This window comes from Nerophis lumbriciformis, linkage group LG04 (genome assembly GCF_033978685.3).
Source record: "Nerophis lumbriciformis linkage group LG04, RoL_Nlum_v2.1, whole genome shotgun sequence".
Classification (NCBI taxonomy): domain Eukaryota; kingdom Metazoa; phylum Chordata; class Actinopteri; order Syngnathiformes; family Syngnathidae; genus Nerophis; species Nerophis lumbriciformis.
This window is the reverse complement of record NC_084551.2, coordinates 53,139,789-53,152,500: the sequence shown is the minus strand read 5'-3', so window position 1 is coordinate 53,152,500 and position 12,712 is coordinate 53,139,789. Positions and strand designations below refer to the sequence as shown.

The window sequence follows — 12,712 nt, the reverse complement described above, 5'->3', positions numbered from 1 at the left end:
GTCAGCCACCAATTGTGCAAGTTCTCCCACTAAAAATGATGACAGAGGTCTGTAATTTTCATCATAGGTACACTTCAACTGTGAGAGACAGAATGTGAAAAAAAAATCCATGAATTCACATTGTAGGATTTTTTAAGAATTTATTTGTAAATTATGGTGGAAAATAAGTATTTGGTCAATAACAAAAATTCAACACAATACTTTGTAATATAACCTTTGTTGACAATAACAGAGGTCAAACGATTACTATAGGTCTTTACCAGGTTTGCACACACAGTAGCTGGTATTTTGGCCCATTCCTCCATGCAGATCTTCTCGAGAGCAGTGATGTTTTGGGGCTGTCGCCGAGCAACACAGACTTTCAACTCCCTCCACAGATTTTCTATGGGGTTGAGGTCTGGAGACTGGCTAGGCCACTCCAGGACTTTCAAATGCTTCTTACGGAGCCACTCCTTCGTTGCCCGGGCGGTATGTTTGGGATCATTGTCATGCTGGAAGACCCAGCCACGTTTCATCTTCAAAGCTCTCACTGATGGAAGGAGGTTTTGGCTCAAAATCTCACGATACATGGCCCCATTCATTCTTTTCTTAACACGGATCAGTCGGCCTGTCCCCTTAGCAGAAAAACAGCCCCAAAGCATGATGTTTCCACCTCCATGCTTCACAGTATGTATGGTGTTCTTGGGATGCAACTCAGTATTCTTCTTCCTCCAAACACGACGAGTTGAGTTTATACCAAAAAGTTCTATTTTGGTTTCATCTGACTACATGACATTCTCCCAATCTTTGCTGTATCATCCATGTGCTCTCTAGCAAACTTCAGACGGGCCTGGACATGCACTGGCTTAAGCAGGGGGACACGTCTGGCACTGCAGGATTTGATTCCCTGTCGGCGTAGTGTGTTACTGATGGTAACCTTTGTTACTTTGGTCCCAGCTCTCTGCAGGTCATTCACCAGGTCCCCCCGTGTGGTCCTGGGATTTTTGCTCACTGTTCTCATGATCATTTTGACCCCACGGGATGAGATCTTGCGTGGAGCCCCAGATCGAGGGAGATTATCAGTGGTCTTGTATGTCTTCCATTTTCTGATAATTGCTCCCACGGTTGATTTTGTCACACCAAGCTGCTTGCCTATTGTAGATTCACTCTTCACAGTCTGGTGCAGGTCTACAATTCTTTTCCTGGTGTCCTTTGACAGCTCTTTGGTCTTGGCCATAGTGGAGTTTGGAGTCTGACTGTTTGAGGCTGTGGACAGGTGTCTTTTATACAGATAACCAGTTCAAACAGGTGCCATTAATACAGGTAACGAGTGGAGGACAGAAGAGCTTCTTAAAGAAGAAGTTACAGGTCTGTGAGAGCCAGAGATCTTCCTTGTTTGAAGTGACCAAATACTTATTTTCCACCATAATTTTCAAATAAATTCTTTAAAATTCCTACAATGTGAATTCCTGGATTTTTTTTCACATTCTGTCTCTCACAGTTGAAGTGTACATATGATGAAAATTACAGACCTCTGTCATCATTTTAAGAGGGAGAACTTGCACAATCGGTGGCTGACTAAATACTTTTTTGCCCCACTGTATATATATATATATATATATATATATATATATATATATATATATATAATAAATACTTGAATTTCAGTGTTCATTTATTTACACATATACACACACATAACACTCATCTACTCATTGTTGAGTTAATGGTTGAATTGACCATCCTTGTTCTATTCTCTGTCACTATTTTTCCAACCATGCTGAACACCCTTTCGCAGGTACCCAGAAAGGTTTCGAGTACCACCAAAAAAAACTGAATCTCTGAAGACAGTATAAAAATCTGTGTTAAAGGTGTACAAATACTGTTTGTATAATAAGCATGTTATTTTTTTACAAATGAGGGTTAAGAGTTCAGTACTAAAAAAAAAAGAAAAGAATGTGGCTTAAGTACAGTTTTTTTAATTGAGCTGCTGCATTTTTTGGTTGGGTTGTTTATTTATTTTGAGTAACTTCTATACAGGGGAGGAATGTAATAGTGATCTATGTTTGTCTGTTGCCATCTCCTGGTGAATGTTGGCTATAGCGTACTGGGGTTACTTTTTGGTTGGCCAACGATTTACGTGGTGTTGCGCACCTGACGTCACTCAGGTCCGCATGGAGCTGGAGGGGGCGTGTCTTCCAGCTCCGCCTGAATTTCGGGAGATTTTCGGGAGAAAATTTGTCCCGGGAGGTTTTCGGGAGAGGCGCTGAATTTCGGGAGTCTCCCGGGAAATCCGGGAGGGTTGGCAAGTATGATTCATGCACAACCTTAAAAGTTTGGTGGACAAAATGAGACAGAAAAAGAAGTGGCATAAAACACGTCCGAGAAAGTCGGAGAAAGTTATACATGTAAACAAACTACTGTGAGTTCAAGGACCGCCATAATTAGTAGGACAAAACAGCGCTCGCCAAATACTCGAATCAGCGAAGCATGTTTAATACAAACAGTGTGCTTTATAACAATTAGGGAGGTTTGTGTCATGTTTGTTCTTCTACAGAAACCATATTAAAACAAAAAATATATTTTTTTCCCCTCATCTTTTTCCATTTTTCATACATTTTTGAAAAAGCTCCAGAGAGCCACTAGGGTGGCGCTAAAGAGCCGCGGGTTGCCGACCCCTGACCTATGTGAACAAGTCATTACCTGTGGTTGTCTCTTTAATTGACTGCATGGCTGCCAGCTACTCCGTGATTTGAAAGTCTGCAGTTATCCCGCGTAAGAAGATGAGCAGCTGGGCGGTGTCACGTACATCGCAGCTCTCATCCAAAGCCAGGGAAAAACAGTCAAAGTCGGCCGTTCTGTTCTTCAGCTGAAGCTCCAAGTTTCCAGCGATGGCCTCAACCTGCCTTGTTACAGTGCGTCGGGAGAGTGACACGTTCTCAAATGCGCCCCTCTTCTCCGAGCATATCAACGCAACAGAGTCCAATAAGCACTCCTTAATAAACTCTCCGTCAAAAAACGCCTTTGTTTTTCTGGCGATTTTGTGAGAAATGACGAAACTTGTCCTGACAGCTGCATCTCTGGGGGTGTGAAATTTGGCAAAAAGTCCTTGTTGGGTTTGCAGTTTTACCATCAACGCATCAGCCTCCCTTGCGCGCGCTTCATCAGACAGATTCCGGTATTTTTCCTCGTGCTTTGTCGTGTAGTGGCGATTCAAATTATATTCTTTAAACACAGCAACCTGTGTACCACAAATTAAGCACATGGCTTTACCTTTAAATTCTGCAAAGAAATACTTGGCAGTCCATGTCTTGTTGAAAACACGCCATTCGTCATCAACTTTTCTCTTTTTAGCGTCTCGGGTGTAAACCGGGCATCACTTGTCGCTGTGCACCTTCACTCACAGGTTACACACGGATATACGCCCATAAATAACACTTTTCAAAATAAAAGCAGCACAGTTGTATTGCACGCACGACATAGATGTTTCTTTTAATTTATTTTGTAATTTGTGATTGCCGCTGTTCACATTCACTCACAATCGCGCACGAGCATACGTCCACACGGAAGTAATACAAATAACGCTGGGGCGGTGGGGTTGAGGTGCACGCAGCATACCCCTTCCCCTTCGAGCTTTTCTGGATGAAATGAAATTATTTTTTCCAATCATTTTGGAACTTGCAAGCGTATTTCTTCTTCTTACTCGTCGTCGCCATGTCTCTTCTTCGTTCTTCTGCTTCGTCTCCTTCTTGTTGTGTGTGCAGTTGTGCACTGAGCTCCAAAAGCCGTACATGTTATTGTAGCGTCCCGGAAGAGTTAGTGCTGCAGGGGATTCTGGGTATTTGTTCTGTTGTGTTTATGTTGTGTTACGGTGCGGACGTTCTCCCGAAATGTGTTTGTCATTCTTGTTTGTTGTGGGTTCACAGTGTGGCACATATTAGTAACAGTGTTAAAGTTGTTTATACGGCCACCCTCAGTGTGACCTGTATGGCTGTTGACCAAGTATGCCTTGCGTTATCATTAAACCAGTTAATTGATCATACAACGTCACAGCATTTCTTGACATCTTCGAGTAAAGATCATTGTTAAACTCGTCCAATTCTACATTATTATGTGACTGGGCCGGTACGCCGTTTATATGGAGGAAAAGCGGATGCCTGGACAGCATGCGGCTGTTAAGGGGTGAAGGTTTCAGGTGAGAGAGGACGTTAAAGGCAGTGCCTTTAAGGCACGTCCCCGATATTGTTGTCCGGGTGGAAATCGGGAGAAATTCGGGAGAATGGCTGCCCCCGGAGATTTTCGAGAGGGGCACTGAAATTCGGGAGTCTCCCGGGAAAATCGGGAGGGTTGGCAAGTATGTATACACATTACAACGTACATCTCGAGACTAGCAACAGAGGGGAGGAAGTGGGGGCCACGGCGGAAGGCTGCATCTCTTCAGGCGCTGCCCATCATACTTGCCAACCTCAAGACCTCAGAATTAGGGGGATATTCAAAAGGCCCGCTGGGTGGGTGGGGGGGGTGTATATATATATATATATATATATATATATATATATATATATAATATCTATCCATCTATCTTTTTTTAAATTTATTTATTTTTTATTTTATTTGTTTTATTTTATTTTATTTTTTTTCTATCTATCTATCTATCTATCTATCTATCTATCTATCTATCTATCTATCCATCTTCTTCCACTTATCCGAGGTTGGGTCGCGGGGGCAGCTGCCTAAGCAGGGAAGCCCAGACTTCCTTCTCCCCAGCCACTTCGTCCAGCTCCTCCCGGGGGATCCCAAGGTGTTCCCCGGCCAGCCGGGAGACATAGTCTTCCCAATATGTCCTGGGTCTTCCCCGTGGCCTCCTACCGGTCGGATGTGCCCTAAACACCTTTCTAGGGAGGCGTTTGGGTGGCATCCTGACCAGATGCCCTGACTACCTCATCTGGCTCCTCTCCATGCGGAGGAGCAGCGGCTTTGGTTTGAGTTCCTCCCGGATGACAGAGCTTCTCACCCTATCTCTAAGTGAGAGCCCCGCCACTCGTTGGAGGAAACTCATTTCAGCGGATTGTACCCGTGATCTTGTCCTTTCGGTCATAACCCAAAGCTCATGACATACTTGCCAACCCTCCAATGGCCATTTGTATTGATGCCAATCTTTGAATGTTAGCAAAATTTAACAATCTATATTTGTGGAGAACTAAACAGCGATGGTGATGTTGTGGTTTTCGGTGAAGGGTTTTGAGCGATTGTTTGTGCAAAGTTTCCAATGTCCTCAGTGTCATTTTGCTTGCCTGGGACCAACATGTTATACAATAATAAAAACGAGACATAATCGTTGCATCAAAATAAGTTTGAGCTGCCTCCAGTGTTAACGAATTCCTGATACATTTAAACATTTTTATGTTGTACTTAAGACTCTGGCACATCTGTTTTGATATGTTTTTTAAAGCCAAATGTTGGGTCTAGAATGACACTTTGTATTATATCCTTACTAACAGTTATATTTGGAAAGGATGACATTTTACATTTGTTTACAAAATACATTGTTGCCGTTTTCTTAAAGGGGAACATTATCACCAGACCTATGTAAGCGTCAATATACAGGTAAAAGCCAGTAAATTAGAATATTTTGAAAAACTTGATTTATTTCAGTAATTGCATTCAAAAGGTGTAACTTGTACATTGTATTTATTCATTGCACACAGACTGATGCATTCAAATGTTTATTTCATTTAATTTTGATGATTTGAAGTGGCAACAAATGAAAATCCAAAATTCCGTGTGTCACAAAATTAGAATATTACTTAAGGCTAATACAAAAAAGGGATTTTTAGAAATGTTGGCCAACTGAAAAGTATGAAAATGAAAAATATGAGCATGTACAATACTCAATACTTGGTTGGAGCTCCTTTTGCCTCAATTACTGCGTTAATGCGGCGTGGCATGGAGTCGATGAGTTTCTGGCACTGCTCAGGTGTTATGAGAGCCCAGGTTGCTCTGATAGTGGCCTTCAACTCTTCTGCGTTTTTGGGTCTGGCATTCTGCATCTTCCTTTTCACAATACCCCACAGATTTTCTATGGGGCTAAGGTCAGGGGAGTTGGCGGGCCAATTTAGAACAGAAATACCATGGTCCGTAAACCAGGCACGGGTAGATTTTGCGCTGTGTGCAGGCGCCAAGTCCTGTTGGAACTTGAAATCTCCATCTCCATAGAGCAGGTCAGCAGCAGGAAGCATGAAGTGCTCTAAAACTTGCTGGTAGACGGCTGCGTTGACCCTGGATCTCAGGAAACAGAGTGGACCGACACCAGCAGATGACATGGCACCCCAAACCATCACTGATGGTGGAAACTTTACACTAGACTTCAGGCAACGTGGATCCTGTGCCTCTCCTGTCTTCCTCCAGACTCTGGGACCTCGATTTCCAAAGGAAATGCAAAATTTGCATGGTTGGGTGATGGTTTGGGGTGCCATGTCATCTGCTGGTGTCGGTCCACTCTGTTTCCTGAGATCCAGGGTCAACGCAGCCGTCTACCAGCAAGTTTTAGAGCACTTCATGCTTCCTGCTGCTGACCTGCTCTATGGAGATGGAGATTTCAAGTTCCAACAGGACTTGGCGCCTGCACACAGCGCAAAATCTACCCGTGCCTGGTTTACGGACCATGGTATTTCTGTTCTAAATTGGCCCGCCAACTCCCCTGACCTTAGCCCCATAGAAAATCTGTGGGGTATTGTGAAAAGGAAGATGCAGAATGCCAGACCCAAAAACGCAGAAGAGTTGAAGGCCACTATCAGAGCAACCTGGGCTCTCATAACACCTGAGCAGTGCCAGAAACTCATCGACTCCATGCCACGCCGCATTAACGCAGTAATTGAGGCAAAAGGAGCTCCAACCAAGTATTGAGTATTGTACATGCTCATATTTTTCATTTTCATACTTTTCAGTTGGCCAACATTTCTAAAAATCCCTTTTTTGTATTAGCCTTAAGTAATATTCTAATTTTGTGACACACGGAATTTTGGATTTTCATTTGTTGCCACTTCAAATCATCAAAATTAAATGAAATAAACATTTGAATGCATCAGTCTGTGTGCAATGAATAAATATAATGTACAAGTTACACCTTTTGAATGCAATTACTGAAATAAATCAAGTTTTTCAAAATATTCTAATTTACTGGCTTTTACCTGTATACCTTGATGTTGCAGAAAAAAGACCATATATTTTTTTAACCGATTTCCGAATTCTAAATGGGTGAATTTTGGCGAATTAAACGCCTTTCTATTATTCGCTCTCGGGAAGCAATCCGCCATTTTCTCAAACACCGAGTGAAATCAGCTCTGTTATTTTCTGTTTTTTCGACTGTTTTCCGTACCTTGGAGACATCATGCCTCGTCGGTGTGTTGTCGGAGGGTGTAACAACACGAACAGGGACGGATTCAAGTTGCACCAGTGGCCCAAAGATGCGAAAGTGGCAAGAAATTGGACGTTTGTTCCGCACACTTTACCGACGAAAGCTATGCTACGACAGAGATGGCAAGAATGTGTGGATATCCTGCGACACTCAAAGCAGATGCATTTCCAACGATAAAGTCAAAGAAATCTGCCGCCAGACCCCCCATTGAATCTGCCGGAGTGTGTGAGCAATTCAGGGACAAAGGACCTCGATAGCACGGCAAGCAATGGCGGCAGTTTGTTCCAGCAGACGAGCGAGCTAAACCTCCTGGATGTCTTGGCTCACACCGTCCCTTATGCCACCGAAGATGATCAAAAGAAGAATATCGACCCTAGCTTCCCTGGCCTGCTGACATCAACTCCAAAACTGGACAGATCAGCTTTCAGGGAAAGAGAGCGGATGAGGGTATGTCTACAGAATATATTAATTGATGAAAATTGGGCTGTCTGCACTCTCAAAGTGCATGTTGTTGCCAAATGTATTTCATATGCTGTAAACCTAGTTCATAGTTGTTAGTTTCCTTTAATGCCAAACAAACACATACCAATCGTTGGTTAGAAGGCGATCGCCAAATTCGTCCTCGTTTTCTCCCGTGTCGCTGGCTGTCGTGTCGTTTTCGTCGGTTTCGCTTGCATACGGTTCAAACCGATATGGCTCAATAGCTTCAGTTTCTTCTTCAATTTCGTTTTCACTACCTGCCTCCACACGACAAACATCCGTTTCAATACATGCGTAATCTGTTGAATCGCTTAAGCCGCTGAAATCCGAGTCTGAATCCGAGCTAATGTTCTATGCGCCATGTTTGTTTGTGTTGGCATCACTATGTGACGTCACAGGAAAATGGACGGGTGTATACAGTGTTGGGACTAACGCTTTACAAAGTAACGCGTTACTGTAACGCCGTTAGTTTCGGCGGTAACTAGTAATCTAACGCGTTATTTTTTTATATTAAGTAACTCAGTTACCGTTACTACATGATGCGTTACTGCGTTATTTTACGTTATTTTTTATGTAGTATCGGCTAGAAACTGAGGATCTGATCGTGTTTTATGGCAGCCAAGCAGAGACGTGCTTCTGATTCTTCCTCTGCGCTCTCTGTGTGTGTGTGCGGGTGTGGGGAGGTGAGGGGAGGGGAGGGAAGGGGGGTGCGCAATAATAACCGTTGGCCAACAAAAAAGTAACCACAGAACACTATACGACTATACGGTATAGTGTTCTGTGGTTACTTTTTGGTTGGCCAAGCGGACGTGACGGCAGGCTGTCCTCACTCAGGTCCGCACGGACCTGGAGGGGCGTGCCTTAAGTCCGGCTGGAAATCGGGAGAAATTTGAGAGAATGGTTGTCCCGGGGAGAGGCAAGTATGAGATATTCTCCCTTCTTTTCTTTTGTCGAGCACAATTTAGTTAAATGTAAGTTGTGTCTTGGATCAAAGATCCCGTCTACTGCCCAAAACAACAATTCAAATCTGCCTGGTTAGGCTCTGTGTATGTCACGTGTGCCTTCCTTAGGTGAAGCCAGCTTTACAGCTATGTTGTTGATTGATTGATTGATTGATTGATTGAAACTTTTATTAGTATGTTGCACAGTACAGTACATATTCCGTACAATTGACCACTAAATGGTAACACCCCAGTAAGTTTTTCAACTTGCTTAAGTCGGGGTCCACTGATTCATGATACAGATGTATACTATCAGATATATACTAACATCATAATACAGTCATCACACAAGATAATCATCAGGGTATATACATTGAATTATTTACAATCCGGGGTGTGGGATATGGAGGGGGGGGGGGGTTAGGTGTGGTTGGTATCAACACTTCTGTCATCAACAATCAGCATCAACAATTGCATCATCAGAGAAATGGACATTGAAACAGTGTAGGCCTGACTTGGTAGGATATGTACAGCAAGTAGTGGACACACAGAGAGAGATCAGAAATTATAAGAAAAAATGTCTACATTTGATTATTTACAATCCGAAGAGGTATTATGTGGAAGGGAGGGTGTTAGTTTAAGGTTGTAGTTGCCTGGAGATGTTCTTTTAGTGCGGTTTTGAAGGAGGATAGAGATGCCCTTTATTTTACACCTGTTGGGAGTGCATTCCATATTGAAGTGGCATAGAAAAAGAATGAGTTAAGACCTTTGTTAGTTTGGAATCTGGGTTTAACGTGGTTAGTGTTAGTGTTATTATGCTGTTTGTTACTTATGTATGTTATGTTGCAGCTATTTAAAATAGTTTTGTCAATTTGTTCTGGCCTGAAATAAATTGGCCCTTTGAAACATATCTTTGTCTTTGTGTGTTGTATGTAGAGCACATTGCTTAGCAGAGTTCAGTGATGCAAATGCATGTCAAGTTGATCAACAGATTGTATTATTCTCCAGTGCAATAACAGTACTGAAATGAAGGCTAAAAGGGCATTAATGGGAGCTTTAAAAACAAAAAGTAGAAGAAGTAACTAAATAGTTACTTTTCACAGTAACGCATTACTTTTTGGTGTAAGTAACTGAGTTAGTAACTGAGTTACTTTTGAAATAAAGTAACTAGTAACTGTAACTAGTTACTGGTTTTCAGTAACTAACCCAACACTGGGTGTATATAACGATGGTTAAAATCAGGCACTTTGAAGCTTTTTTTAGGGATATTGCGTGATGGGTAAAATTTTGAAAAAAACTTCGAAAAATAAAATAAGCCACTGGGAACTGATTTTTAATGGTTTTAACCCTTCTGAAATTGTGATAATGTTCCCCTTTAATGTTTAATGTTTGCATGTATGGAATGAAAGTAAAACCATGTCAGTACAATGTGTCTTCCTGGATTAGCTGCCTGTTCCACCTGCTCAGCACTAAAGCTTCTTTCTCTCCCCGCCCCACCTCTTCTTGGTCTTACCGTCCTGTCAGGTCACACGACTGTCCTGCTGCTTCCCCATTGGCTGCAGGTGTCAGCGTGGCGTTGGGGAGGCGAGGCACGCTCTTGGCAGGAAGTGACCAGTTCTGCAGTGATCCCGTTGTAATCCCGCGACACACGACAAGAGTTGTGACCCTCTCCTGCTTTTGTCGTGTCCAAGCAGAGGCGCCATGTCTCTGTTCAAGGCACGAGACTGGTGGTCCGCAGCGCTTGGCGAGGGCGAGGAGTTCGACCAGGGGTGCGTCTGTGTGGGAGACGTGGACAACAGCGGCAGCGGACTCGGTGCGGATGGTGTCACATAATGGACAAAAAGCCCAGTGATTGTACACATTAAACTTTTCTTCTTCTGCAGACAAGGTGGTGGTGGGCAGCTTCATGGGCATGCTGCGGATCTTCTCCCCTCATGCCAGCAAACCCAGCGAGGAGGGCCAGAGCTCAGCCGAGGCCCAGCTGCTGGAGGTCCACCTTCAGAACGCCATCGTCCAGGTGGAGCTGGGGAAGTTTGTCTCGTGAGTGGACTTGGCTGCTGGGGTGGTCTGAAACTCAACTTGCTTGGGGGTGGACTCCGCCTGTGCTACACCAAGTGTATCCTTCAGAATCATTTCCATATACAGTCGTGGTCAAAAGTGTACATCAGGGGTGCTCATTACGTCGATCGCGAGCTACCGGTCGATCGCGGAGGGTGTGTCAGTCGATCACCAGCCAGGCATTAAAAAAATAGTCCTAAAAATGAGCGATCATAAATCTTCACTATGACGTCACATTCGTCACTTGATTGACATTCACGGCACCCGAGGGTCTTCTGAGATGACGCTGGCTGCTGCCAGCTCATTAAAATTACCGACTGGAAGGCGAGAAACACTTTATTTCAACAGACTCTGGTGCCGTACCTGTCGTCAAAACTCCAAAGACCGACTGCACAGTTGCGCTAACAAAATAAGAGTCTCAGAAAGCTGGCGTGCACAAGCTAGCAAGCTACGGAGTTTGCCGACAATGTATTTATTGTAAAGTGTATACAAAGGAGTACGGAAGCTGGACAAATAAGATGCCAACAACCAACCACTTTCATGTGGTATTGGACAGAAAGGAGGACTTTTTTTCTCCTCCATTCGAAAATGCGGACGTTATCAGCACCACTGTCTATACACCAACTTATATTCTTGTCTTCATGTAAGAAAGGAATCTATATGTGTTAAACATGCTTGTATTATCTTTAAACACCTTTAACTTATTAACTATATGTGTTAAACATGCTTGTATTATATTTAAACACCTTTAACTTGTTAACAATATTAGCTATATGTGTTAAACATGCTTGTATTATCATTAAACACCTTTAACTTGTTAACAATATTAACTATATGTGTTAAACATGCTTGTATTATCTTTAAACACCTTTAACTTGTTAACAATATTAACTATATGTGTTAAACATGCTTGCATTATCTTTAAACACCTTTAACTTGTTAACAATATTAACTATATGTATTAAACATACTTGTATTATCATTAAACACCTTTAATTTTTTAACAATATTAACTATATGTGTTAAACATGCTTGTATTATCATTAAACACCTTTAACTTGTTAACAAAAACATATATTTCATAAATAAGTAAATATAAATTATATATATGAATGAGGTAGATCCCCACGACTTGATCAATTGAAATGTAGCTCGCCTGCAGAAAAAGTTTGAGCACCCCTGGTGTACATACACTTGTAAAGAACATAATGTCATGGCTGTCTTGAGTTTCCAATCATTTCTACAACTCTTATTTTTTTGTGATAGAGTGATTGGAGCACATACTTGTTGGTCACAAAAAACATTCATGAAGTTTGGTTCTTTTATGAATTTATTGTGGGTCTACTGAAAATGTGAGCAAATGTGCTTGGTCAAAAGTATACATACAGCAATGTTAATATTGGGTTACCGTATTTCCCGCACTATAAGGCGCACCTAAAAACCTCCAATTTTCTCAAAAGCTGACAGTGCGCCTTATAATCCGGTGCGCCTTATACGGTATATGGACCAATATTGAGCCACAACAGGCCTCGCAACTACGGTAAGCAGCCGCCGACTTCATTTTCCCCCGTAGAAGAAGAAGCGCGTGGTGCATGCTGGGATATATGACTGCGCGAGGCGTGCCGTTTCATTTCCATTTGTGTGTTTATGTAAAGACCCCAAAATGGCTCCTATTAAGAGACACGCTTACGACGCAAAGTTTAAAGTCAAGGCGATCAGTCACGCAGTAGAACACGGGAATAGAGCAGCAGCGAGAGAATTTAACATTAAAGGGGAACATTAATCACAATTTCAGAAGGGTTAAAACCATTAAAAATCAGTTCCCAGTGGCTTATTA

At 42.6% G+C, this 12,712-nt stretch overlaps 1 protein-coding gene across 2 annotated transcripts in view; it reads left to right on the top strand.

Moving 5' to 3' along the window:
- Positions 1-12,712, top strand: part of bbs9 (Bardet-Biedl syndrome 9) — a 449,751-nt gene that overhangs the window by 2,479 nt on the left and 434,560 nt on the right. For both annotated transcript variants that reach the window (XM_061957178.2, XM_061957169.2), the window contains exons 2-3: positions 10,342-10,630; positions 10,701-10,857. In XM_061957178.2, the coding sequence (XP_061813162.2) occupies positions 10,519-10,630; positions 10,701-10,857 (269 nt within the window). In that variant the 5' untranslated portion in view covers positions 10,342-10,518. The remainder of the gene's footprint in view (positions 1-10,341; positions 10,631-10,700; positions 10,858-12,712) is intronic.